At 36.7% G+C, this 24,100-nt stretch overlaps 1 protein-coding gene across 1 annotated transcript in view; it reads right to left on the bottom strand.

Annotated features, from left to right (window-relative positions):
- The window catches only part of TTN (titin), a 238,110-nt gene that overhangs the window by 198,888 nt on the left and 15,122 nt on the right, over positions 1-24,100 (bottom strand). Inside the window, exons 12-42 of the mRNA XM_039702997.1 lie at positions 23,073-23,348; positions 22,839-22,958; positions 21,504-21,779; positions 21,188-21,253; positions 20,421-20,679; positions 19,843-19,903; positions 19,516-19,728; positions 18,671-18,813; positions 18,207-18,412; positions 17,857-18,087; positions 17,077-17,321; positions 16,132-16,355; positions 15,862-16,026; positions 15,568-15,736; positions 13,366-15,056; positions 12,984-13,265; positions 12,450-12,716; positions 12,024-12,296; positions 11,655-11,918; positions 11,294-11,554; positions 10,539-10,799; positions 9,855-10,118; positions 9,502-9,762; positions 9,090-9,350; positions 8,398-8,658; positions 8,171-8,312; positions 7,916-8,081; positions 7,459-7,690; positions 6,604-6,888; positions 6,391-6,516; positions 4,157-4,345 (exon numbers count right to left, since the gene is read on the bottom strand). Of these exons, the coding sequence (XP_039558931.1) occupies positions 4,157-4,345; positions 6,391-6,516; positions 6,604-6,888; positions 7,459-7,690; positions 7,916-8,081; positions 8,171-8,312; positions 8,398-8,658; positions 9,090-9,350; positions 9,502-9,762; positions 9,855-10,118; positions 10,539-10,799; positions 11,294-11,554; positions 11,655-11,918; positions 12,024-12,296; positions 12,450-12,716; positions 12,984-13,265; positions 13,366-15,056; positions 15,568-15,736; positions 15,862-16,026; positions 16,132-16,355; positions 17,077-17,321; positions 17,857-18,087; positions 18,207-18,412; positions 18,671-18,813; positions 19,516-19,728; positions 19,843-19,903; positions 20,421-20,679; positions 21,188-21,253; positions 21,504-21,779; positions 22,839-22,958; positions 23,073-23,348 (8,140 nt within the window). The remainder of the gene's footprint in view (positions 1-4,156; positions 4,346-6,390; positions 6,517-6,603; positions 6,889-7,458; positions 7,691-7,915; positions 8,082-8,170; positions 8,313-8,397; positions 8,659-9,089; positions 9,351-9,501; positions 9,763-9,854; positions 10,119-10,538; positions 10,800-11,293; positions 11,555-11,654; positions 11,919-12,023; positions 12,297-12,449; positions 12,717-12,983; positions 13,266-13,365; positions 15,057-15,567; positions 15,737-15,861; positions 16,027-16,131; positions 16,356-17,076; positions 17,322-17,856; positions 18,088-18,206; positions 18,413-18,670; positions 18,814-19,515; positions 19,729-19,842; positions 19,904-20,420; positions 20,680-21,187; positions 21,254-21,503; positions 21,780-22,838; positions 22,959-23,072; positions 23,349-24,100) is intronic.

The following is a 24,100-nucleotide window of genomic DNA, read 5'->3' as shown; positions in this document are numbered from 1 at the left end:
CACACACACATAAATGCATGCCAGACAATTCAAACACTTGATAAATTTTGAGAATAAAGTAATCAAATATTTTCAAACTTGTTTGCAATATATATTTTTCTGTAAGATTTGCTTTCTTTTTGCAGGGTGGGGGAAAGTTCCTAAAACAACATGCCTTTATCATGCCATAAATTCCTGAAGAAAACATTCAACAATCCACAGACTAATGAGACACTTCTCGTTCTTTATCATCTCCTAGGGAATGAATATAGTGGAATGCAATTATGATGCTATGCATGACGAATTGATACTTGGAAGGAACATGCAGTTGCCAACCTGTCACTTTCAGATGGGTGCTGCACTCGGCTTGTCCTGCAGGGTTAACTATTCTGCACTTGTATATACCCTCGTGGTCCTGACCAGCTTTCAACAATCTTAAACTGCACAGTGGCCCATCGTGTTTTATGGAGCACAGTGCAGACTCCTCAACTATTAGCTGATTGCACAGCCAGACTGCGCAAGGTGTAGGCACACCTTTCATTATGCAAAAGAGAAACACATCATCTCCTTCTTTTACAGTGGTTTCTGAAGGCAGAGTTTCAAGAAACTCTGGTGCTTTGGCGTCAGTTTCTGTGATCTCTTCACATGGCACAACATCAGGATAGTATACTCTGTTTCTTTGCTTCTCAGCTTCATGTGGTCTTTGGGATGTAGATATAAACAAGCTTGAGGTTTTCTTTGAAGACTCTTGCTTAACTTCAGATGCTTTAAACTGACAATCTTTGGCTGCTTTAAAGCTTTTAGAATCTGATTCAAGAGTAATTTTTGTTACTGCTTTGGCTTGTGCTTCTTTTGCTAGGTAAGAATAAAGTTAGGAAAAGGATTAGGTCAGATGTTTTGCAGGAATAAAAAACATCCTTATACTTACGGGGAGAAACCCCAGTAATTAGTATTGAATGAATATGCTGTATATTAGTGCTAAAACAGTGCTATTAAACATGAGTGATGGCATATTTAAGAGCTCTATTCCTGTTCGGCTAATTCTAGGTACCAGTTAAGCCTGTGGGTCTCTTATGGGACCAAGTCTTGATCCACAGTGACTAAAAAAAAAGCACATCTTTGCTTCTAATTTAGAGCCTTAATTTGGAAAGTAGCCACAGAAGATTATGTAAAGTGCTTTTGGCAGCTCTGTAGTGAAGAAAGAAGTAATTAAGAGCCAGATCAACAGACTCAATGCCTTTTTCATTATTCATCTTAGTTTTCTGGTCTTGATTCCTTTGAACTCATTAGAAATACTATCACCTGTGGTGATAATACATTCTGGGTCTTCACTAGTGGTAACTCTACTAACATTTTAATATATGGATGTCCGGAAGAGGTGGAAGGAGTTTAAGCGAAAAGTAAATACTTCTATATTAGGAAGAGTGAAAGGTAGAAGACACTTTAGTATTGTAGTAATACAATACTTGCACCCATTAATCCTTTTGAGTACATTAACCTATATTGCTAACTTTGGAATTAGAATCTTGGATTTGTTGGAAACATGCAGGAGCTAGAAATGACCTGGTATCTAATTCAAAATTGTATCTGGCATTCTTTTCTTCCTTAAACTCCTGCTTCAGGAATTAACAAAATATGAAAATTCCTATAAGCCTGTTTTTCTTTACATCTCACTGCATGTCACGAAGGATATGAGGAATAAAAAGCCTGAGACATCTGTGACTTTATAGGAAGAGGCACAAAGTTACAGTACTAGTTTCCCAGTACTGCGCCTGTCACTTAGGAATAGAGCTGTAAATGTGCAGGAAAAACCCCAGAGCATTGTTACTAGAGCTTTCTCCATTAAACGCTGATAATAAAGGTAATATGAGTGAGCTCTAGGCAGTTATAATGAAGCTACAGAAAGTAAGTGATCATGTTAAAAGTCAGATAACCACCTTTGACTGTTAGTATTGCTGAAGTTGTTGTGCCTCCACAGTCATTATACACAGTACAACTGTACAGTCCTTGATCTGACAGCTGGGCATTTAGGATTGTAAGCAGAAGAACATTTCCGTTTTGTGATATCTTCAGTTTTTCAGACAATGCTATCTTTTTACCTTCATGGGCCCAAAGAAACTCATAGAATTCATTTTCTAGGGCACATATGAACTGAGCAGTGTCACCACATTTCACAGTTAGGTCTCTGAGTTGCAAGAGAATCTTTGGAGGGACATCTTTCTTTTCCTGAGAGGTCGTCATAGAGATTTTGGTGCTCTGAGATGTTTGAGAAAGGACTGAGGTGTGGACAGCTTTAATTTCTTCAATTGATGTAGCCTTCATGGTCAAACTTTCTGATACACTTTCAAAAACCTGTACACGCAATTCCTGTGATGGCTGTTGCACTGATTTAAATTCTTTTTGATAAGTTTCAATGTTCTTCTTTGTGAGAGGAGAAATATGAAGTTCTGATATAGACTCTGACCGGATAGAGTCTTTTACATCATTCCCAGAACTTTGCCTATCTAGGGCTTGCACTGTGTAATCAAGTAACAAAAACAACAACATTAGTATCTAAAGAAATTTACTGGGCTGTGCTCTGAACAAAATCAAACAGCATGGAGGATGAAAATGAATGATCTTCTTTTGAAAACACAGCATGCCAGACGTACTACTCTGTTGACACAGAAGTTATCCATTCACATGTATGAATGACAAGTGATGCCTAAGCTAGTCATGCAGTTGATACTCGGTGCTTCTCTCTTCTTTCACCAAAGTGGTCCATTTTAGTATTGGAAACATATAGCACTTTTAAAGGAGGTATTTTCTTTTTTATCTTTTTTTTTTATCCCTTACAGATTAGTGCAAAATACCTCAATCACTGCTATAAAGATCACTAAATCACTTGTTTTAAAATCCTAAATGCCTTAATTAAAGCATTTCTATTTTTTTACCTATATACTGAGTTACAAACTTGAAAATTTCTACATGTTACAGCTTAAAGACAAGAAATGAGAGTGGCTGGGTTACTGAGGGTACTATTAATATTAGGTGTGAAAGAAAAGGTGCAAAACAATGAAAAAATTAGTAACAGCATAAAGTGTGGTATGCAACAAATTGAATCCCTTTGAAGTAAAAATGGGGCTTTACCTTCTGCAGTCACTGTAAGTGTAGCTGTACAAGTAGTTTCTCCAGCACTATTTCTTGCCTTGCAAGAGTATTGGCCAGCATGCTCTAAGAAAGCATCTACTATTATCAGTATAGCTGTGCCTGTAGACTCATCAAAGTGGAAAACTAAGTCTTTTTTTGGCAACATGAGTTGTTGATTATGAAACCACTGGATTTTTGGTTTGGGCCTGCCAGAGACTCTAGCTTGAAATCTGACTGATTCCCCGCTGCATACCCTGCAGCTTGAAATAGGCTGGATAAAGGTGGGCCTTTGGCCAACAGATTCCTCCTTAAGTGAAACAGATGAAGAAACATGCCAAGGGGGCTCTGATGTAACTTCTTCAACATTTTTAAATCCTGAAAAGAAGCATGCCAACTTTTAATTTCTTACCCTACACTACAATGAATTTTCTCTCTCATTCAAGTTTTTTTTCTAACTCGCAACTTAACAGCATGAATTATTTTCATTCATCATTTATAAAATCTATTGCAAAAAGAAAACAAAACATTTATGGTTAAATAATATCAAGAACAATATAGAACAGCAAATTCTCCAAACCGTATTTCTGCTCTAAAATTTTGATCAATGTTTCATTAATTCATATGAATGTAAAATATTTCTTTTCAGTTGTCCGAGTGCTGTTACATACCTCTATTTGAGATGTTTTTCAAAACCTTCAAAGTAATTTATTTAATACAAAAACTACTAGATTGTCTTCACAAGGCAAATCAAAGAATGTGTAAGCAAAAAAGTTCCATTAGAAAGAAGATTTCTACCATCTTTGGTGCATGACAGATTTTAAGACTGGAGTAAATGAAAAGGGGGCATGGAACATGAAAAAAAATTTTTCTGTTCATGACATATATTTTGGAGACATAAATGTATGCCGTGGACATTGTAAATGGCAGCAATTAATTGAGTTAAAAGACAACATGACAGACAACAACTCACATATCAGTATCAGTGTATATTAAGATGATTATTGGAACATGACGTGAACAAGACAACTTCTTTAATGGCACAGTGTACCTTCTAACTTCAAGGTAGCAGTGCTGGTCACTTGGCCTACAGAATTGCTCGCCACGAAGGTATAGATCCCTTCATCCTCTGGATAAGCCTCAGCAATCTCCAGCTGGTAAGTGTCTTCAAATTGAGTCATTCTAAAAAAACGTGATGGCTTGATCTCTTTCTCTTTGCTGTACCAAGACACTTTCAGATCTGCTCAGGCAAAACACAGAAAACAGAAAGGTCTAAGTTATGATATTATACTAGCAAGTAAATGCTATTTTTATATTTCAGAAATATTACATTCAAATGTCTACATTTAAATGTGCCTTGTATTATTCTGGTAAAGCATGATGAGTGGAAAGTGATCTACTTGTTGCTTTAGGTTTTGATTTGTGCACTGGAAATATTTGTATGGGAAAACTGATTCTTATGCTGATATATTATTGAGTGAAAATCATTCTTCCTTGAGTCCGCTAGTGTAAAAATGTAAAAATATTTTGGTATGGCTAAAGTCAGAGAAAGTATCTTTTTTAAAAATGTGATTTTGCTACAGTTGCATGAGTAAAGAGGCTATATCATATTTAGCTTGAGTTAGTCAGGTTAAGAAATTAAAACAAATCATTCTTCTGCTAAGCACAGCACCTTCCCTCTTTTTGTTGCAAATATTACTTGTTGTATTTCTCAAGAAAGATTTATATATTCCTATATAAAATGTATTACTTGTATAGATTCCTGTAGACATAGGAGGGAATTAAAGCAGATTTTAGCTTTTTCTCTTCATATGTCTCTGTACTACATCATGAATCATATGTTGCTACTCAAGTAGTGTGCTATTGCTGTTATCAGAGCAGGGTTTGCAATTGCCAGTTGCACAATGCCTACCATTAAACAACTGTACTTGCAATCATGTGTTACCTAACCTAATATAAAAGGTTTTTATAACACTAGTGAGAGGTATACAAATGCATTTGGATACAGTATTCAATAAAGGAGATTTTCAATAGGAAAAATTTCTTCATTGCAAGGGTTTTCAAGCATTGGAACAGGCTGCCCAGTAAAGTGGGAGAGTCACAGTCCCTGGAGGTATTTAAAAGCCATGTAGATTTGGCTTTTATGTTATGGTTTATGTTGTGGTTTATTTCTGGACTTGGCAGTTCTGGGTTAACAGTTGGACCTGATGATCTTTGAGGTCTTTTCCCACCTAAATGATTCTACGATGGCTGATCTAGATGAAAGGATGCTTATATCCTGCGCTCTAAGTGCAGCTTCCACATTCACATAAACACAGTTCTATTAAAAAAAATTACACTAGCATGCATTGCACAAAGGGTGGGCCAATATTTCCAACACATATTTTCTGAAGCAGAATCAAATTTCCTGTAAAGTTTTTTTTGTTTTGTTTTTTTTTTTTTTAAAAACCTTGGAGTTTTATTTTAAGGGATGGTAATGCAAATTATATATATTTGCATGAATATGCGTATAACCATTTTTTTATAGCACTGTCACATAGGATTATTTTTAAATTTGGAGTTTTGTTTATCTTGAAATAATTTTAAATTCTTTGGATTGTGAACTGGATCTTAATTTGCAGTTTACTACGTGAATATTTTCTAATAGTCATATTCAAGGCCATTTTCTAAGTGGAGAAAATTAGCTTTATTTGACTGTGTGTCAAGGACAAAGATATTTTAATTGCAGAATGACATTCTATGTCTCTAAATCAAAAAACTTATTCAAGTAAAATCTACACTTAACAATTAGCAAACACTTTTTATGCTAGGATAAAGAAAGTAACTAGAGTTTAGTGTTTGCAGAATGATGTTTAGAAATATTAGGAGAAAGGCTGAGTCACAGTTTCAGTCAGTTTGTGTAATTAAGGACATGGCAGTGTGTATCTTCAGAAATTCTGTCATGTTCATTTGATGCAGTACTGCTTTTCTCCCATCAAACTCTGCGTCTTACTCACTGACAGTTTTCCAACATCAATTAGCATTTAAAATGCTGAGAAGTTTCCAAAGATAAATTATGATAAATTATGATGAACAGATCTTTTTAGAAACACTTAATATGTTTATGACAGTTTAAAACTTCCACGCTTTGACTGAAACTGTTAACACTTGGCTGCGTGTTTGTATCAAATATCTGTACTTCTAGGGGAAGACTGATCTGAGCACATATATTGCTGAATTATTTTCTGAGTTCAAGATGAAAAATTTTGAGAGATGGAGAGATGTATAGGATGTCATTAAACGCACCTGTTCCAGTAACTCTGCACTGAAAACAAGCAGAATGTCCCTCAGATGTAACAGTATCACGTAGTGGTATTACCACAGCAGGTGGATACACTGGCATTTCTAGCTCGGGAGAGACAACTTCTGGGACTAAAGAAAAAGAGAAAAAAGTGATTTTTAACGATGAAGAATGAAAATTTAATTTCACAAACGTTGTTAAGATCACGGGAAACTCACTTTCGACTGAAAGTGAAGCTGAAGTTGTAGCTACTCCATAGTCATTTTTTGCTTCACAGGTGTACACTGCTTCATCTTCAGGGAAAGTTTCAATCAGCAATAGAGTATATTCTTGTGCATCATGAAGAAATTTGCACTTGAAACCTGGAGAAAGCTGTTGATCATCTTTGTACCAGGAAATTTTGGGCTGGGGTTTGCCTGATACAATAGCACAAAAGCGGGCAGGTTTGCCAGACTCCACAGTAGTTGGCTCTAGCTCCCGAATAATCTGGGGTGGCTCTGGAGCTGAAAATTGGGGGAAAGTGAGGGGGCAAAGAGAGATAGGAGAAAGAAGGAAAGAGAGAGAAATCTCATTATTGATATTATTAGTGATTGAAAACTATTTGCAAAGAATTAAACAAGCAAAACAAACCCTTATTATTCCTAGTCTTTTGTGTCTATGAAAACCTGCCCTCATCCTTGATACAGGGGGAATGATTTAGCAGCAAGTGCCTTAACATAATTAGCTGTGTTGGGGTAAGGGTTTCTGGCAAAATGTGTCCAATAATTGTTAGGTTGATCACTCTGGAAAGGCATATCTGTCCATATGAACAAAGTAGTTTTATTTAGACTCAAGAATTTTCTGGCCTAAGTAAATACCATGGGAAAAGAAACACTATGGTATTTTCATCCACTAGCCAGCTACTTCAATAGGGCAAGAAACATCTATGTACATGAGGAATTCGGTAGTGTTCCAAATGATCTTTCTGAAATTTTTTTTCTTTGAAGAGTTAGAATTCCAGAAAAGCCATATTAAAAATCAGAAAACCACTGAGTAATAAATACAGTCAAAACATTGGTTGTGGGACCACATACCATTCACATAAAGCATAACAGAACTCCTGTTCCGTCCTGCAACAAAAGTATATTCCCCAGCATCAGAGTAAGTGGTTTGAAAGATGCTCATTCGATGGACTCTCCTTTCCACCACATACTTGTATCTTTCCTCATATTGGAAGTTGATCTCAATACCATCCTTGTACCACTGTGGTTCAATGTCATCTTCATTGACTTCAAATTCAATTTCAGCTCTTTGTCTCTCAATGACCTTTAAAAAGAATAAATAATAGAAGTAATATTGGTTTTTCCTCTGGTCTCACTTTCCAGTTTCTTAGGTGAAGGTTCTAACCTAATGATTATAGATTTTTGTGCTTCTAACCTTATGATTAGAGTTTTTTGTGCTATGACTCTGGTTAGATATTGTTGCTCTTCCCTTGCATTATTCTTTGAGTGAAAAAGCTATGAAATATTTTTTCATCTGTATAGGCCTTACCTGAATATCTTTCTGGGCACTTTTGATACGAATGTCACGACCTTCCACTATCAAATTGGCACTGGATGTGTTTCCACCTGCTACTACAGTGTACTGACCAGCATCAGACATCTTTGTGGAAGCAATGATGAGACGATGGACATACTTCTCTCTCTGAATTTTCATCCTGAGCACATCAGAAAAGAAAGTGAGCTAGAGTTTTCCCAGGGGAAAACACACACCAAAAATTAATATGGTGTACAAGCAATAATTTACCTATCACCAATCTGGAGTTCTTGCCCATCCTTCATCCACTGGACCTGAATGTCAGGTTCTGAAACTTCACATTCAAAAATAGCCCTCTTCTTCTCCACCACTTTGATGTCTTTAATATGCTTCCTAAACTCAATGTGACGAGCTGGGGCACAAAAAAGTAGAATGAGTGCTGTGATGTTATTTAAGCCCAAGAAATCACTAAACACAGAAATCAAGAGAGCAAATACCTTCCACATATAGAGTGGCTGATGACGCTGCATTTCCAGCAACAAAGGTATATTCTGCTGCATCACCAAAATGCACATTCCTTATGGAGAGGGAGTGTGTAAGCTTCTTTGTTCGTATCTGGCATTTATCAGTCGATTTTATCTCTACTCCATTCTTTAACCATTTATATGAGATGCCTTCATAATTAACAGTAACTTCAAATGTTATTGTATCTTTCTCTTCCGCGTTGATGTCTTTTAGCATGGAGGTAATTAGGATGGCTAAAAGGAAAGAAATGGACATGGTTTGATTTTTTCCATTCTATTTTACTTTATTTTAAATGCATGTTAAGCAGATTGGAGATGCCTCAACTTCTTTAAGATGATTTTGGAAATCTTAAAAAGTACACTTTGTGTTCAGAATCAGTATTCCAATTAAATGTCCCACAACTACTGAATGACATAGGAATCCAAATTCAGTCTCTTGTGGAGACCTGGCATTTAGGCATATTGGCCTAAAGAGAAGAACACAGGATCTGACTTTCAAGTTCACCATATCTATATCTCTTTAAAGAATGCTATTGAGGCTATTGAGTGTTAAAAACCACCTCTATAGTCTGCTGGTTTTCTCAGAGTTTCATTAAGTCCATGTGTTAATGCAAACTTATTACTGGTAACTGTAAAATAGTCTGGTTAATTTAATTTTTACATACGTTTTACAGTCAGGGTTGCACTGACTCTATCATTTCCACAGACAAAAGTGTATTCCGCAGAGTCTTCACTGCTTGTGTTCATTATATTGAGCTGATGGAGTTTCCCTTGGACAACTATTTTGAACTTTTCACTCATTTCAATCTCCACACCATTTTTCAACCAGACAGCTGGCACATTGAAATGAGAAACTTCACATTCAAAAGAGGCAGTTTTGGTCTCAGGGATCTCAATATTTTTCATGGTCTTTGTGATGTGTATGCCTAAAAGGATAGGAAAAAAAGAGAGAATTTTCTAAAAGTTAGTATGTTTGGAAGACTGTAAAAAACCAAGGGTAACAGGCTATGCAGTGTCAGGTCAAGTTGCTCAGTGTTGGTGTAACAATTCATATAATTACTTTCTTACAATACTTACTTTCCACAAACAGTTTTGCTTTGCACTCAATTTGCCCAACAAGAGCTGTGTATTCCCCAGCGTCATCGGGAGATATGTTATGCAGCATAAGCTTGTGAACTTTCCTTTGAGAGATCATCTTGTATTTATCACTTTGTTTAAGCTCTATATTTTTATGGAACCACCGGACTGGTACAGTATCATGGGAAACACTCAGTTCAAATGAGACAATGGCATTTTCCAAAGCAGTCACATCCTTTGGCTTTTTGATGATCTTGACAGCTTGAGGAAAAAAGTTAGCAATATTCAGCACTGTGTATGATTTGAATTTCAAAACACACATTACAGCAAATATTCAAACCAGAATGGCTTACTTTCCACATGAAGTCTGGCATTTGCTCCTATTTTTCCAAGTTTAAAGCTGTAAACAGACTCATCTGTGACAACACAGTGTTTGATTCTCAGTGTGTGAACAGTTCCTTTCACTGTTATTTCGTATTTGTCACTTGATTCAAGTTCAACACCATTTTTAATCCATAGAGCTCCTTTCACATCTGGGTGGGTCAGTTCTACACTGAAAACTGCCTCCTGTGATTCTGTCACAGTCAAGTTCTTTAGTGTTTTCTTTATCTTAACAGCTAGGGAAAAAAGGGAAAAAATAGAAAAAAAATACTTGACAAAATAGATCAAAATTAAAGCCTATAGTAAATATAATAATTTTAATAAAACTGAATGAAGGTGTTTCATTTTATGCATATAGTAATTTATACGGTTTCCAGCAAAGTGGTGTGCTGGGAACACAGCATGAAAGCTTTACTCATAGTATCCATGAGAAATGTTTGGTTTCTGAGGTTTTGGGGGTTTTATTTGTCTGTTTTGTTGGTTGGGGATTTGCTTGTTTAGTTTTTGCCATTGTTGGATAGGCTCAGGGTTTTGTATGTTTGGGTTTTTTATATAACTTATTTTATTTTGCTTGTGTCTTAAGGCCTAGTCCAAGACATAGTGAGTGAGGCTGGAATAAGTCTCAAAGACATCAGTTAGTTATAAAAAATACTGACCTTCGACCTTCAGTTTGGCAGATGTCTTTGAGCTTGCTATTTCATAGCTGTATTCCCCCATATCCTCCAGTTTCGTCGCAGGGATAACAAGCCTTCTTTTTACACCATCAGATTCAGCACGGTACTGATCTGTCGTAGCTAATGGTCTACCATTTTGTAGCCACTGGCCCTCTGACTCAGGATTTGCCACCTCACATTCAAAAACAGCTGTCTGGGACTCGGCCACAGTCAGGTCACTGAGAGGCTTTGAAATGGCACCACCTGTTGGGAAGAAAATGGTTTTTTGTTGTGTTGCTGTTCAGCTTTCCCCCATACAGAAATGAAAAGTAGATGCTGGAATTCTTTGCCCTAATTTGTAGCATGCCCATAGTCATTCTGAGCTCTGGGAAAGATCAGGAATAGAGTATGACCTGAACATTACAAAAATATGTTTCTTATTTCTATCCTCTTTTGTTTTATCATCAGCACAGGTATACTGAGAACACACAGGACAAAACGTCTTTTTAGCAGTAATTACATCAAAAGCATAATACAGCATTTCATACTGTGCTTCTGATCTAGCAAGATATATTAACACAGCAGATTTGACAATTCGAATTATACTAATCACAAAAGATGAGGGGAAAGGCAAGGAGAACATTAAAAAAAAGGATAAATTAAAGAAACTCCCACTGGAGCTGCACTATTGCTACAAGTCCATTGGGTGCTTTCTAAATCACAGTGGAATAAAAACCTTGGACTTTAACCCTACTAACCTGCTACTATAAGCTTCCCAGATGTTTTCTTCTCTCCAGCATAGAAGACGTATTCTCCTTCATCGTCTTTCATCATCTTCACCACTGTCAATTTATATATTTTGCCACGTGCTTCAATTTTATATTTAGGACCAGCCTTTATGGGTTGGCCTTTGAAATGCCAAATTACATCAATCCCTGAATGGGAGAGCTCGACCTCAAAGGACACATTCTGTGTTTCAGTGCAGGTGATGTCATGAAGACCTCTAATAATCTCAATTTCTATAAAAAGAATAAATTATACAATTATTAGTTGCTTCCACTAGTTTTGTTTTAAAAAAAATAATTTCACAAAAAACTGTGCTTCTTAAGAGACACCAACCTTCAACTGTGACATTGCAGCTTGTTTCCACTTTGCCAACCATTAGCTTATAGCGTCCTGCATCTGATGCATGGGTTCTGGTGAGCACTAGCCTCTGTTTGGCACCTTTACATACAGCTTGCACACGTTCATCAGGCTTTATTTGATTATCATTTAGGTACCATTTTGAGGAGGACACATCAGGTGCTGAAACTTTGCATTCGAGGATGGCTTTTGTTCCTTCAATTACATGAAGATCTTCTAGAGGCACCACTATTTCCACACCTGTGAATACAAAAATATTAATTGTGAGAAAAACTATGTCTTTAAAAAGTAATCCTGAAGGAGTCAAAAATCAAACACATCCTTAAAATCTTCATAGTAACTTACTGTACACTGTGATCTGTCCAGTGGTTGACAGCTCAAGATCAGGAACACTAAAAGAGTAAGTTCCACTATCTTCCTTTGTGGCATCTTCTATGAGCAACATATGTGATTGTTTATCCAGCACAATATGAATACGGTCACTTGACTGAATTTCTTGGCCATCTTTCATCCAGACACCTTCTGCATTTTCTAGGGAGACTTTGACTTCAAGTTGCACGATATCTCCCTCACAGACTCTTTGATCAGTAAGTCCTTGAAGAATTGCCATGGGACGAGCTGTGGAATTAAATGAAGTTAATTAACACTTACAAAAGGCAGAACATTGAACATTATTGAACATTAATGCATTCTGGGATACAATGATACAGCTACAGTACATGCTATAAAATAGAAAAAGGATAGTATATAAACAATGTAAGAAATGCTTACGCTTCATCTTCAGTTTGCATTGAGTCCTTTTTCCATCAACAACATAACTATATTCTCCTTGATCATCTTTATTAATATCTTTAATAGTGAGGGTCTGGCGACCACGGCGAGATGCAATCACATATTTAAGACTAGAAGTGAGTTCAACATCACCATGATACCATTTCCCCTCTGCATCTTCTGGGAAAACCTCACATTCAAGTTCAGCTGAGAAGGATTCTGGCACTTCAGCATCCTCAAGTTCTTTAATAAACTCAACTGCAGCACCTAAAGGCAAATAATTACATTTGTAAATAAGCTTGATTAGATTCTTCTGGAAAAAAAAATCATTAAATGAACCTAAGGGAATATATCTAGATATATAGTGTAACTATTTTACATAAATACATCTCTAAATTTTCATACTGATTCCAAAAGTAGGAAAGCACCTCCACGTCTCTAAGGGTATTAGGTGTCTGCTTAAATAGTTTTATTTCTTCTGAAGCTGCTTTCACTTTAATAGTATGGCATGGTACTGAATCGTATGCTTCTTACCTTCAACAGTGAGCTTTGCAGTGGTTTTTACAGATTCATCTTCAACCAGTGCACAGCTGTAGTCATCTGCATCAGACATGTCAATTGTTAATACGGAAAGAAAGTGAGCCTTTCTGTCTGAGTGCATCCTATACTTGTCTCCAGAATGAATCTCAATTCCATCCTTAAACCATTTCACTTTGACAAAGGGCTCTGATGTTTCGCATTCAAATGTTGCCATGGAGTCTCTTGCTTTAGCAACAACATCTTGCAACTTCTGGGTGAAGCTGATTAACTGCTTGGCTGCAAAACAATATATAACAATCAATTTGGTCAGTGCACTGACCAAACAGACTTAACACACTATGACGAGCAGTAGGATGAGTAAAAGAATTGAAATTACCTTGTACTAACAGGAAAGCATGGCTAGAAGTTTCACCAGCTATATTGACTGCTTTCACCATGATGCTGGCGGAGTCATCAGAAGTCACATCTCTGATAACTAATTCGCAAACATTATCTTCAGGCCAGTACCAGTACACACGATCAGTCCTTTCAATCTGAACACCATTTTTGAACCACTGGCATTCAGGATCAGGTTTTCCCACCACTCTCACACGGAAGTGTACGTCTGTTCCTTGGGCTACAGTTTGGCTTTGAATTCGTTCAAGTATCTTGGGAGCCTCCATGCTTGGACTAAGCTCCACCTTCTCTGGTTTGATTGTTGGAATGGTGATTTTGCCTTCAGGAGGAAGTGCTTTCTTCTCTTCCTCTGGGATCTCTTTGGTCCAGTGAAGAAGTTCTTCTTTTGTCTTTTTTAGCATTTCTTCATATGATTCATCTTTTTTGCGAGATTTAAGTTCCACAGCTGTAATGGCTTCATAGTAGCCCTCTTCTGTCCTGCGCTTGAATTTACTACGCAGCTCTTCAGATTCCTCTGAAAGCTTTTCATGAGTGATTCTTTCAGCCCTTTTCAGCTTCACCACTTCTTTGGTTGTTGCCTCTGCAGGTTTGTCTACCTTCTGTACCTCAAACAGAAGTTTCCCAGGTTCTGAAACTACAGGCTCATGTTTGGGTTCAGGAGCACGACGAAGAACAGATCTGAAGTCTTCCCTCTGTTGGATCTCAAGTTTCACCTTATGTTCAATAAAGCCTTCTGGATTCTCTGCAGTGACTCTCACCTCTCCTGTGTCATATGATTTGCAGTCCACAATATCCAGGTAGTAGATTCCATCATAACGGAGTCTAAACCTTTTGCTTTTACGGATGAGCTGTCCATTGAGGTACCAGTTGACTTTGGGCATAGGATAGCCAGTCACACGGCAGCGGAATCGTGCTGTTTCACCTTCAAGGACTCTTGCAGGTTCAGGAACCAAAACGATTTCTGGTTTTTGTTTTTCCTTTTGGTCGAGTGCAACAGCAGGTAGAGCACCCTCATGGGCCATTCTTTCTAACTCTTCAATTCGCTGGAGTCCCCTTTTGCCTTCTGGCAGCTGGGATTCTTCCACAAGACTCTTCTCATCCTTCACGATCAGAGTAGCAGATGTGTGGTCTGTACCATATTTGTTAGTCGCTCTGCAGGTAATCACTCCACTGTCTCTGGAATAGGCTACCCCATAGTCCAGGCTACAGTACCCAAACTCGTTGATCATGCGGAGTCTGTTAGCTGCTTCCAAGGGTTTGCCATCATGCAACCACTCCACCACCATGGTTGGGTCACCAATTGGTGTAAGCCTGCATTCAAAATGTGCTGGTCCAAATTGTTTGAGCCTTAAAGATGTGAGCTTCTTCTTAAAAAATGGTTTCTGTTGCTTTTCTTTGTCATAGAGATCCCCTTCTTCCCATTGCTCTTGACCATAGCGCAGATGGAGAGGTTCTAACTCTGGTGCTGCAATCTCCTTGGCTTTATAAGTTCCTTTTGGAATTATTAATTTCCTTTCTGGTTCAGGTTCTGTGTGTTCAACTTCAACATTTACTTTGCAGCGGGTAGTGTCCCGTCCAGCTTTATTGATAGCAGTAGCAGTATACCATGCAGCATCTTGCCTGGCAGTAGATTCAATTTTAAGGGCAGCTGCCCCTTTGGTTCCCTCAATCCTGAAATATATAAAAAAATATTAACTATTTTTCTCTTCTTTGTCATTCATTTTTGCCCTTCTTCCAAATTAGTTCAAAGCCTCCAAGGGTAAGTCTCTGGAGGTAATAGACATTTTGTTTATGTTTATTTATGTTTGGGAGCGAAGTGCTTAAGAATCAAACCAAGAGGATGAATAAAAACCAGTCTTAAATTCTGTGGTAGTTTTGTCTGCAGAGGTCTTCAAAATCAGATACAGAGAAAAGTTCAGTAAATCTCTGTGATGGCTTTTAGAAACTATATGAAAACACAGGCTGGAAAAATATTGAGTAAATCCTACAAAATATTTTATATCTGTAATCCTTGCTGCAATGCAAAAGCCCCAAGTGAATCCCTTCTGTGACACTGCAGAAAGCATTTTGCAGGATGGTGATTATTTACTATTTAACTTATATAAAGTATTTTAAATAAAATTAAACAAAATTTAAATAAAATTTAAATTTCAATAGATTTAAATATAATAAAAATCCTTACTTAATTTTGGGGTATTTATGAGGCACAATGATGTCACTGTTCTTGAGCCATACAATGTCAGGATTAGGGTTTCCAGTAGCTTTCACTGCCATCTCCAGTCTAGAGCCCTCCTTCACACTGACATTTCTCAACCTTTCCACAAAGTGTGGTCTGACTAGGTCTTCCTTAGCTGGAAGAGCAAATGTAAGTTACCACAAGAAGAAATGAAAAAGCCATGGTTTTAAATAAGAAACATTTATCAGACTGTTAAAAATAATATGATATACAGAATATAATAGAAAATACAGGAGATACCTTCTACAGTCAGTGTCATTGAGACTGAAGCTTTGCCTGCCCTGTTCTGAGCAATGACAGCCCATTCTCCAGAGTCTTCAGGCATTGCAGGAACAATGATCAATGACTGGGTACCATCTTCTTTAATCACTATTTTATGGGTGTAGTCGTTAATCACTTGTTGGCCTGCAGATACAGATGAAAAGAAAACAGTTGCAATCAAGACAGACTCAATGAGACACAAAAAACTTTTTAAAATATTATTTCTTCATGAAAATGAGGCTGATGTACCATTATGGAACCAGTATGTCTCTGGCATAGGTCTGCCAACAACTTTTAAGTCAAATCTTGCTGTCTGCCCCTGTGAACATTTAAATGATGTTGGTTTCAGCACAAAAACTGGCTTATATAGTCTCTCTAGTTGTCCTTCATCAGTGTCTTCTAATCTCCGGGCAGGAGAACGAGAAGGAGAGCTGCGGGCAGGAGAGCGGCTTGGAGACCGTGGAGAGATAGACCTGGAAGGAAGAGATAAGACAGATGTGTGTGGCAATGTCATATAGCAGTGGACTGACATGACAAACAGATTTCAACCTTTGCCTTCCTCATCATTTGTTTTAAAGAATTTGGCCAATTTATCTGTGAGAAATTAGGAAAAAATTAATTTTTATTTGTAGTCAATTTTCTTTAAGTTTTTGATGGGAGTTTTAGAGGTGGGTAGTTTTAGGATACACTATGGCCAAGGAAATTTTTGGGTTTTGGATAGTGCACAGATCAAAATAGGATAGTGCAATCCTGTGTATGTTTGTGCACGGGTGTATGTGTATGGAGACTGAACGCAGGACAGGGTAATGCTTAATTTTTCTGTCATAGAAATACAGCTATTTCAAAGGCAGGAAAAAATACTTGCACACCACACAAACTCCAAAGCGCAGAAAATATTTTTTCAAAAATGTGAGTACTTTAACAAATAAATATGGTTATTTAGCTTGTAAATCTGATACTGTGGCTGGAAATGCATATGAATTATATTACTCTGGGAACTGTATTGCTTATTTAAAGGGAAATCCAGACAAAAAATTAGCACATAAATCTATATGAGTCATGAAAACAGCATTTAGAACTTTTCTAGAGGTGTGCAAATTCCAATAGCTTCAGCTTATTTAACTGCTATGTAATGAGCTTTTGAACTATCACAGCAGATTGAAGTCTCATAAAATTATATTACTGTGCACCTACCTATATCTTCTCATAACTTCAGGTCCTGGCATATAACCTGGAGTTGCTGTAGGTGCAACTGGCTCAACATAGAGTTTTGCTGAGCAAATGGCATTTCCTTTCATATTACTTGCAAAGACAGTATAAATTCCTTCATCTTCAGGTAAAACAACAGGTAATCGCAGAGTGGCGCTGCCATCTTGCAGCAGTTCCATGTGGTAGCGCTCTCCATGTCTTATACGTTTGCCATCCTTGTACCATGCCACCTGCATGGAAAGAAACAGTAGACTGCTATGTGAGCTCTCCTAAAGGCAAAGATCTGCTAATGACTAGTAAATACAGGATATTACAAATTGCTGTTTTTCAGCTGGAAACATCACAGCCCAAAATATGTGTGTTAAACATTAACATTTTTTACTTGAAATAGGTAAGACTAGTGTAGTTTTGGAGCTAGAAATGGATATAAAGCCCATTTTGATGAAGAGCAAAGTAATCTCAACTGGACTGCTATTGTGTTCCCCACTGGTCTGGGCTACCTCAGAGATACTCAGAATCAAGACCAACTTAATTGGTAAATCCAACCTACCTCTGAACTGGCTAACCAACCTAACTCTATTCTATTAAGGGACAAAAGGAAAATTCAACTTGATATCAAGCCAGAAGACTGGATTTCTTTTAAAAGTCACTGTTTCCTATGCATAATATAGAATGTCTGACAATGAGATCTTGAGAGATTTTTTTCAAGTAGAGCACCAAATTTTTTACAAAAAAAAAAAAAAAAGTTATACAGATTTGGAGTACCTTTGGCAATGGGTATCCAGATGTCTTGCAATGGAAGGTAACTCCTGTCCCTTCAAAGGTTCTGTAGTTCTTTAATCTTAAATCGAATCCTGGTTCTACAGCTTCAGATTCAGAAATATCAACCATCATCTCCTCTCCATCTTCTTCGAGAAGTTCATGTAAGGTAGTCTTAATAATTCTGAGTTCAATTTCCTTGATAAGTCTTTCTTCAAAAGAAGAAATATGGAATTCCTATTAAAAAAAAGCAAGACCATAAAATTAGTTTTCTCTGTCAAATAATGACCTTGCAAATAAATTATTTGTACAGTAAAATGTTGGTACCCAAAATTCGTATGGAGGGATAGACATACCTCATCTTCCACAAAAGTTCTGACCATCACTGTATCTTTTGCCATTTTCTTCCTAATTAGAGCTTGTTCTTTCTCATACTCTTTTTCAAAGTCGCCATAGGAAATGGGTGGGGCTACCTCAGCCACTTTAGGTTCCGGTATGTATGCAGTCATTTGAGTTTGGTACATCATTTCTTGTTGTGATTTTATGTATGCTTCATAATCAGCTAAGAATTGAGAACAGATTAATTTTGATAAATTTTTGGTTTTCACTGGGCTGAATGGAGAAAACAAAATATCTGATATCAAGGGCCTGATATCAGATATTTTGTCTTGCAGAAACAGAGCCACTAGATCTCCCTTTAGGTTCTCTGAACTGAATAAACTAAACTGCAAAGAATTTGCAGCACAATTTAAAATAATTTTTGCCATTTGAAAGTTAATTTTAAGAAATATTGTTCCCATTTCCTTAATCTAAAATGTACCTTCTTCTAGTAAGGAGACCGTTGCAGAAGCTTCTCCAAGATTATTACGAACAACAATAGTGTATTCTCCGGCATCGTCGGCAAAAGTCATGGAAATTTCAAGTTTGCATTCCCCGGTTTCTTTTTTGTAACTCACTTTGTATCTATAGAAGACATAAAAGTAAAGGTCTCTATAATTTTGGACAGAATTTTTAGTTAATTTGCTTTAGTTACAGTTAGACACACTCTTAACTTGTACAAGGCACAAAAAGAGAAAATTTTACAGGCAATCCTCACTGAATGAATGAGCATAAAGAGTAGCATATGAAAAATAACCATGCTGAAAGTAGAGTACTGGTCTTTTTGTTGTCACTAAATAAATAGGTTCCAAACACCAGTAGTGAAATATCAGAGGTCTAGTTATCAAACACAATTTAATGGTATATTCTGTGTGCACACAGTTTGTCCTAGTATGAGTCATCATATCATTTCAAGAATGTCACAAAGGTAATATTTTTTCTCAGCTAGAAAGTATGTTGCTTTCTACAGACAAGACTTACCTAGAGAGAATGCAAATATTGCACAGACAGAATAAAACAAATACAAAACTTCCTGATTTGTTTATAACATATGAGTATGTCTTATTTTATCGTCTTTTGAATATTTATATTTTCAAACTTAATGACCTTTTGAAGTCACACATTAAGACATGAGCCTATAACTTTTACATTGAAAAATAATTTATTTCACAGAAATCAGGAAGTTATTTGGCTCAGCATAACTGAGGAAATCAAATTATGACATTGCCAATTAAATATGCATAAAAATTATGTTAAGATGGATTTTGCGCAATGTATTCACAGTACCTGTAGCCAGTCGTGAGAGGAACTCCGCCTTTTTTCCAGTAGACATGTGGCTTTGGGTTGCCCCCTACTTGGCATTCAAAAATAATGCTCCCACCTTCAATTAATTTATGTACCATGGGTTTTCTTATGAAGAAAGGAGGTATGGGTTCTCCCGATACTTCCTCTGCTGCAGCAGAGACATCTTCCATTACAATGTCCTTTGTCTCCACATAGCTGAAATGAGATTTCAGTGCAGGTAAGTGAGCTGATGTCTGAAGCTCTCATAAAACAGAATGCAAGAACATAATGATTGCGATAGGAGCAGTCTGTTTAGAAAAGTAACTTTACCGTTTCTCTTCTGTAACAGCCTTCTCAGAAATGGTTTCTCGAGTCTCAGTTTCTTCAGTAACTAAAAGGCAAATTTGATAAAGTGGATTTTAAAATGCCTTAGTAGGCCTTAAGCAATGAGTTCAGTTCACATTAAAAGAATATGTAGTTATCAGCCTTTTCCTCATATTCTGACATCCCTTTTATCTAATAACCCCAGAACACAACTCAAGCCATATGTTTTAAATGTCCAAGGTACATTACAAGCAATATACAGTTAACAAAATTATTAACAGTTACAAGAGGGACTGTCCTTGAATTGCACCAATGGAGGTTTAGTTTGAATATAATAAAACCTTTCTTTAGGTTTCTTTAGGCTTTTGAGGGTTATCAAGCAAGGAACAAGTAGCCCATGAGTCATCTGAAGCCGACTTTTAAATACCTTTTGTACCCTGGAGGTATTTAAAAGACCTGTAAAGTGGCACCTAGAGATACGGTTTAGCAATGGACTTGGAAGTTTTGATTGAAATCAATGCTCTCAAAGGTCTCAAAGGTCTTTTCCAACTTTAACAATTCTATGATTCTATAAATATACTTACCTTTCACATGTAAGTGGCAGGAAGTGCTGACACTCCCAGCCTTATTGGTGGCAGTGCAGGTAAATCTTCCACTGTCCTCTGCAAAGGCTTCACGAATCACAAGGCGAGCAAGTCCTGCTTTGAAAGTGATCTGGAAGTCCATTGAGCTCTCAATTTTGTAGTCTTCCCTGTACCACATCACTGTAGGCTGAGGATGACCAGATATTTGGCACTCCAGAGTCACAGATTCACCTTCAGTCACAGTCTTATTTTTGAGGCCCTGTGTGACAAAAATTGAACATCACAGTCAGTATACCTTTTCAATGCTAAGCAGATACTCAAATATCTAAAACCTGTTTGAATGGAAAATTTAACATCTACTTCAAAACACTGTTCTGTGAAGCAATGAATGCAGGGAAAAAAAGGCATTTTCCAAAGGGAAATATTTGAAACCGGCTTTTAGGGTCTCTGAACATTGCTGTTATTAACAACAAGAAAAGGTAGGTTCATATTTATGCAGGTAGATCTACCTACTATGTGATATAAATGTGAAGAATCACTACCATAAAAAACATCAAGACGTTGATCAGAGATAAATTGTATCGCTGAGTAAATCTAGTGTTAAAAAGATTAAAAGTTAAAAAGATCTAAACTTTAAAAGATTAAATAAGGCAAATTTTTTATGGCTTTAATGGCTTTTAAAGGTTAGGTACTAAGCAATAAAAATTAGAAAACAGAATGAGTGAAAATCTACTGCAACTCCCCTACAGTACATATAAATTACTTACTGAGACTAAGGTGGGTGGCGTAGCAGGGATTTCTGCAGGTACAGGAACTCTGGCAGTTTCTGTCACCTAGGTTGTTTAGAGGACAATAATGAACAAAGTATAATTTAAATAAGAAAATAAATCAGGTAATATGAACTCTGCATGTCATAAGTAAATATTAGGTCCTAACAAGCATTTGCATAAAACAAAAAATAAAAGGCAACAGAATGCTTTAGAAGTGGAAAATTGTGATAAGCAGACAGCAAAAAAGTGAGGCTATTCCATATTTTTAAGATGAAAGTCAGTCAAAGTGACAGAAATATGCTTGAAAACATACCTTTGCTTCACCTTCTTTATGCAGCATCAAGTGTTCTGTCCTCACTGCTTCACTTGTAATGCTTGTCTCCTTTTTAGTCTCAACATCATAGTGACTCTTGTACGTCTCTGCAGCCTCTCCAAAGGGAAACTGTGGAGGGGCAACTGGCTCTGCTTTTGTCCTGACTTCATGAGGCTTTAGCTGGGGTGGTTTCACAGGCTTGGTGATCTTTTGCACGGCAGAAGTAGCTGATAGCTCTTTCTCCAGAGTAGCCATGGCAGTTCCAGCTATTGAAACCTAGGGAACAGAAGAAAAAGAGTTACAGCTTTGTTGTCATCTTATTTTCAAAGGAGAGAATGCATTTCTTGAGCTAATTGCATATGCAGCAGTTGCTTCCTTAGTTACTTGGTTTTGACACTGCAAAAGCCATATGTAAAAAAAGAGTAGTTTTAGATTGCAGTAGTAGAATGCCAGAGATATAATATCCCTGCATTATTTTTGATCTAACATTTAAATATTTTCTTTTTCAAATAGAATTTGATCTTTACATGGTCAAGAAGCTCTTAAGTGCAGCACATAAATGCTCTCTCTGTTTCTTCACTTGAAGTCTTAGATTTCCATTTAATCTGTGTAATACTGCAATAAAGAATACTACTAATTCTATAACTTGCAATGTTTAAAAAAACTGAAGAGATTTCAAAATCTTTTTATAGGTGGAAAATCTCTTAAAAATACATAAAAATATTTATATCTGTGTTTAATCATATTTGGGGGAAATAATTTTTAAATTCCAGATGAAGAAAAAAAGTATGTTTGAATGAGAAAATTAATAACTGGAAAATTTTAATACTACGTAAAGGAGTCCAACAGCAAAATGGAAGAAAAACTGATGGTATCATATTATGCAGTCAGTCTGGATTTTTTCTATTCAAAAAATTAGCTTAGCATGTATTAATTAGCAAGGAAGAAAAAAGCAGTGTGGGAGTGTACTGATGCACATAATAAGATTAAAGAGGGATACTTCTGCTCTTTAAAAATATAACTTGCATTACAAATATCTACAATTTCACTGTATGTCATTAAGTACTGAAGCTGCATCCCCAAACAGTTTATAACATTATTTAAATAAGAAATAATAACAACAAATTGTATTTTAGCAATTCATTTGTCTGTTTACAGCAGTGTTCTTTATAAGTCAAACAAGCCAACAAAAATAACTGCAATGAGCATACAACTCTTCCTCTTGGGGAAGCACCACACTGGATTGTGGGGGAAGATCCAAATGGATTTTTCCAAATGGAATGGATGATCTATTGAAAATGAGCATGCTGTTCCTCTTGGATACCTTCAGCTTACCTCATACGTATGATCTGGTTTAGGAACAGCAACTCTGGAGACCGTGAAGTGAGGACTTGCTGTGCGAGGCCGTGGCGGTTCAACGTGAATTGTTTTCTCAAGCTCTGTTGTTCTTTTTATCTACACAAAGTAAGGAAAAAAAGATGTTGAAAGTGATGCTGCTCTTTAAACTGAAACAGATTTCACTGGGACATAGTTTCTGGGAAAGAGTGTAATGTAAAAAAAGAGTCTAACCTCTTTTGATATATGAACTTCCTGCTTTTCAGGAGTTGAGATATGTTTCTCAGGAGGAACATAGACTGTTTTGACTTCTTTGGTGACAACATGACGTTCTGCTGGGACCTCAGGACCACGGTCTGTTACAGTGTGCTCTTTATAACCATATTCCAAAGTTTTCTCCTTTACATAAGTTTCATCTGCTTGTTCTGGTTGCCAGGGTGATCGAACACGTGCCTGATCAACTGCTGCAACGACTGTAGCTACAGCTTCAGCCTTTTTTCCAGCTTGAGTCTGCAAATAACATCAGCAGAATTTACACACATATTCATAATTATATTGAAAACTTGTATATATGACAAACAGTTACAATGTTGAGTATATTCCAAAGAGAGGTTGTATGGTTTTGCGAAAGTCATGATGAAAACATCAAAAGTATGCACCTGTAAATACTCTTAAGAATCAGTAAATTCAAATGCAAATATATTCTCTAAGGGATATCTCTGCACATTCAGAATATATCTGTACTTCTGTGTTTTATGCATATCACTATTTGTCTTCAAGACTAATTTTAATACTTTACAGCCACATTTGTGTCCACTTTTCTAAGAGTATGCAGGTAGGTAAATGTGCACATAGTTTTAAAGTATGCTCATCAGCTCCATATAACTCTTGTGGATAAAAAAATGCATCTAACATCTGTTTTGAATGTATTTACTAAGAAACAGACCCATAAACATTTTTACATCAAATATAGCTGTTAATTCAGTACTGATCTATTTTAAAGGATTTTACAAAAGAAGGGAGACTGAGATGTCTGATAATTTGAAAACAATGCTTTTGTATCAGGACTACTATTTGTTTCTAATAACTCAGAAATCCTGTCAACTTTGTCATTATGGTCCAAACTTCTGCCCAGTCAGCCAGCAGTAGATAATAGTGACTACTACTACTGGTTGTTATTGCTGTCATAACTGATCTGGATGTAGCAACAGAGCATATGATATGTATGCCTTGTAAATGGGAAAAAAAAAACCCTAACAGAT

This window comes from Passer montanus, unplaced genomic scaffold (genome assembly GCF_014805655.1).
Source record: "Passer montanus isolate IOZ18808 unplaced genomic scaffold, ASM1480565v1 scaffold1, whole genome shotgun sequence".
Classification (NCBI taxonomy): Eukaryota; Metazoa; Chordata; class Aves; order Passeriformes; family Passeridae; genus Passer; species Passer montanus.
The sequence above is the reverse complement of the archived record's forward strand: the minus strand, read 5'-3'. Positions and strand labels throughout refer to the sequence as shown.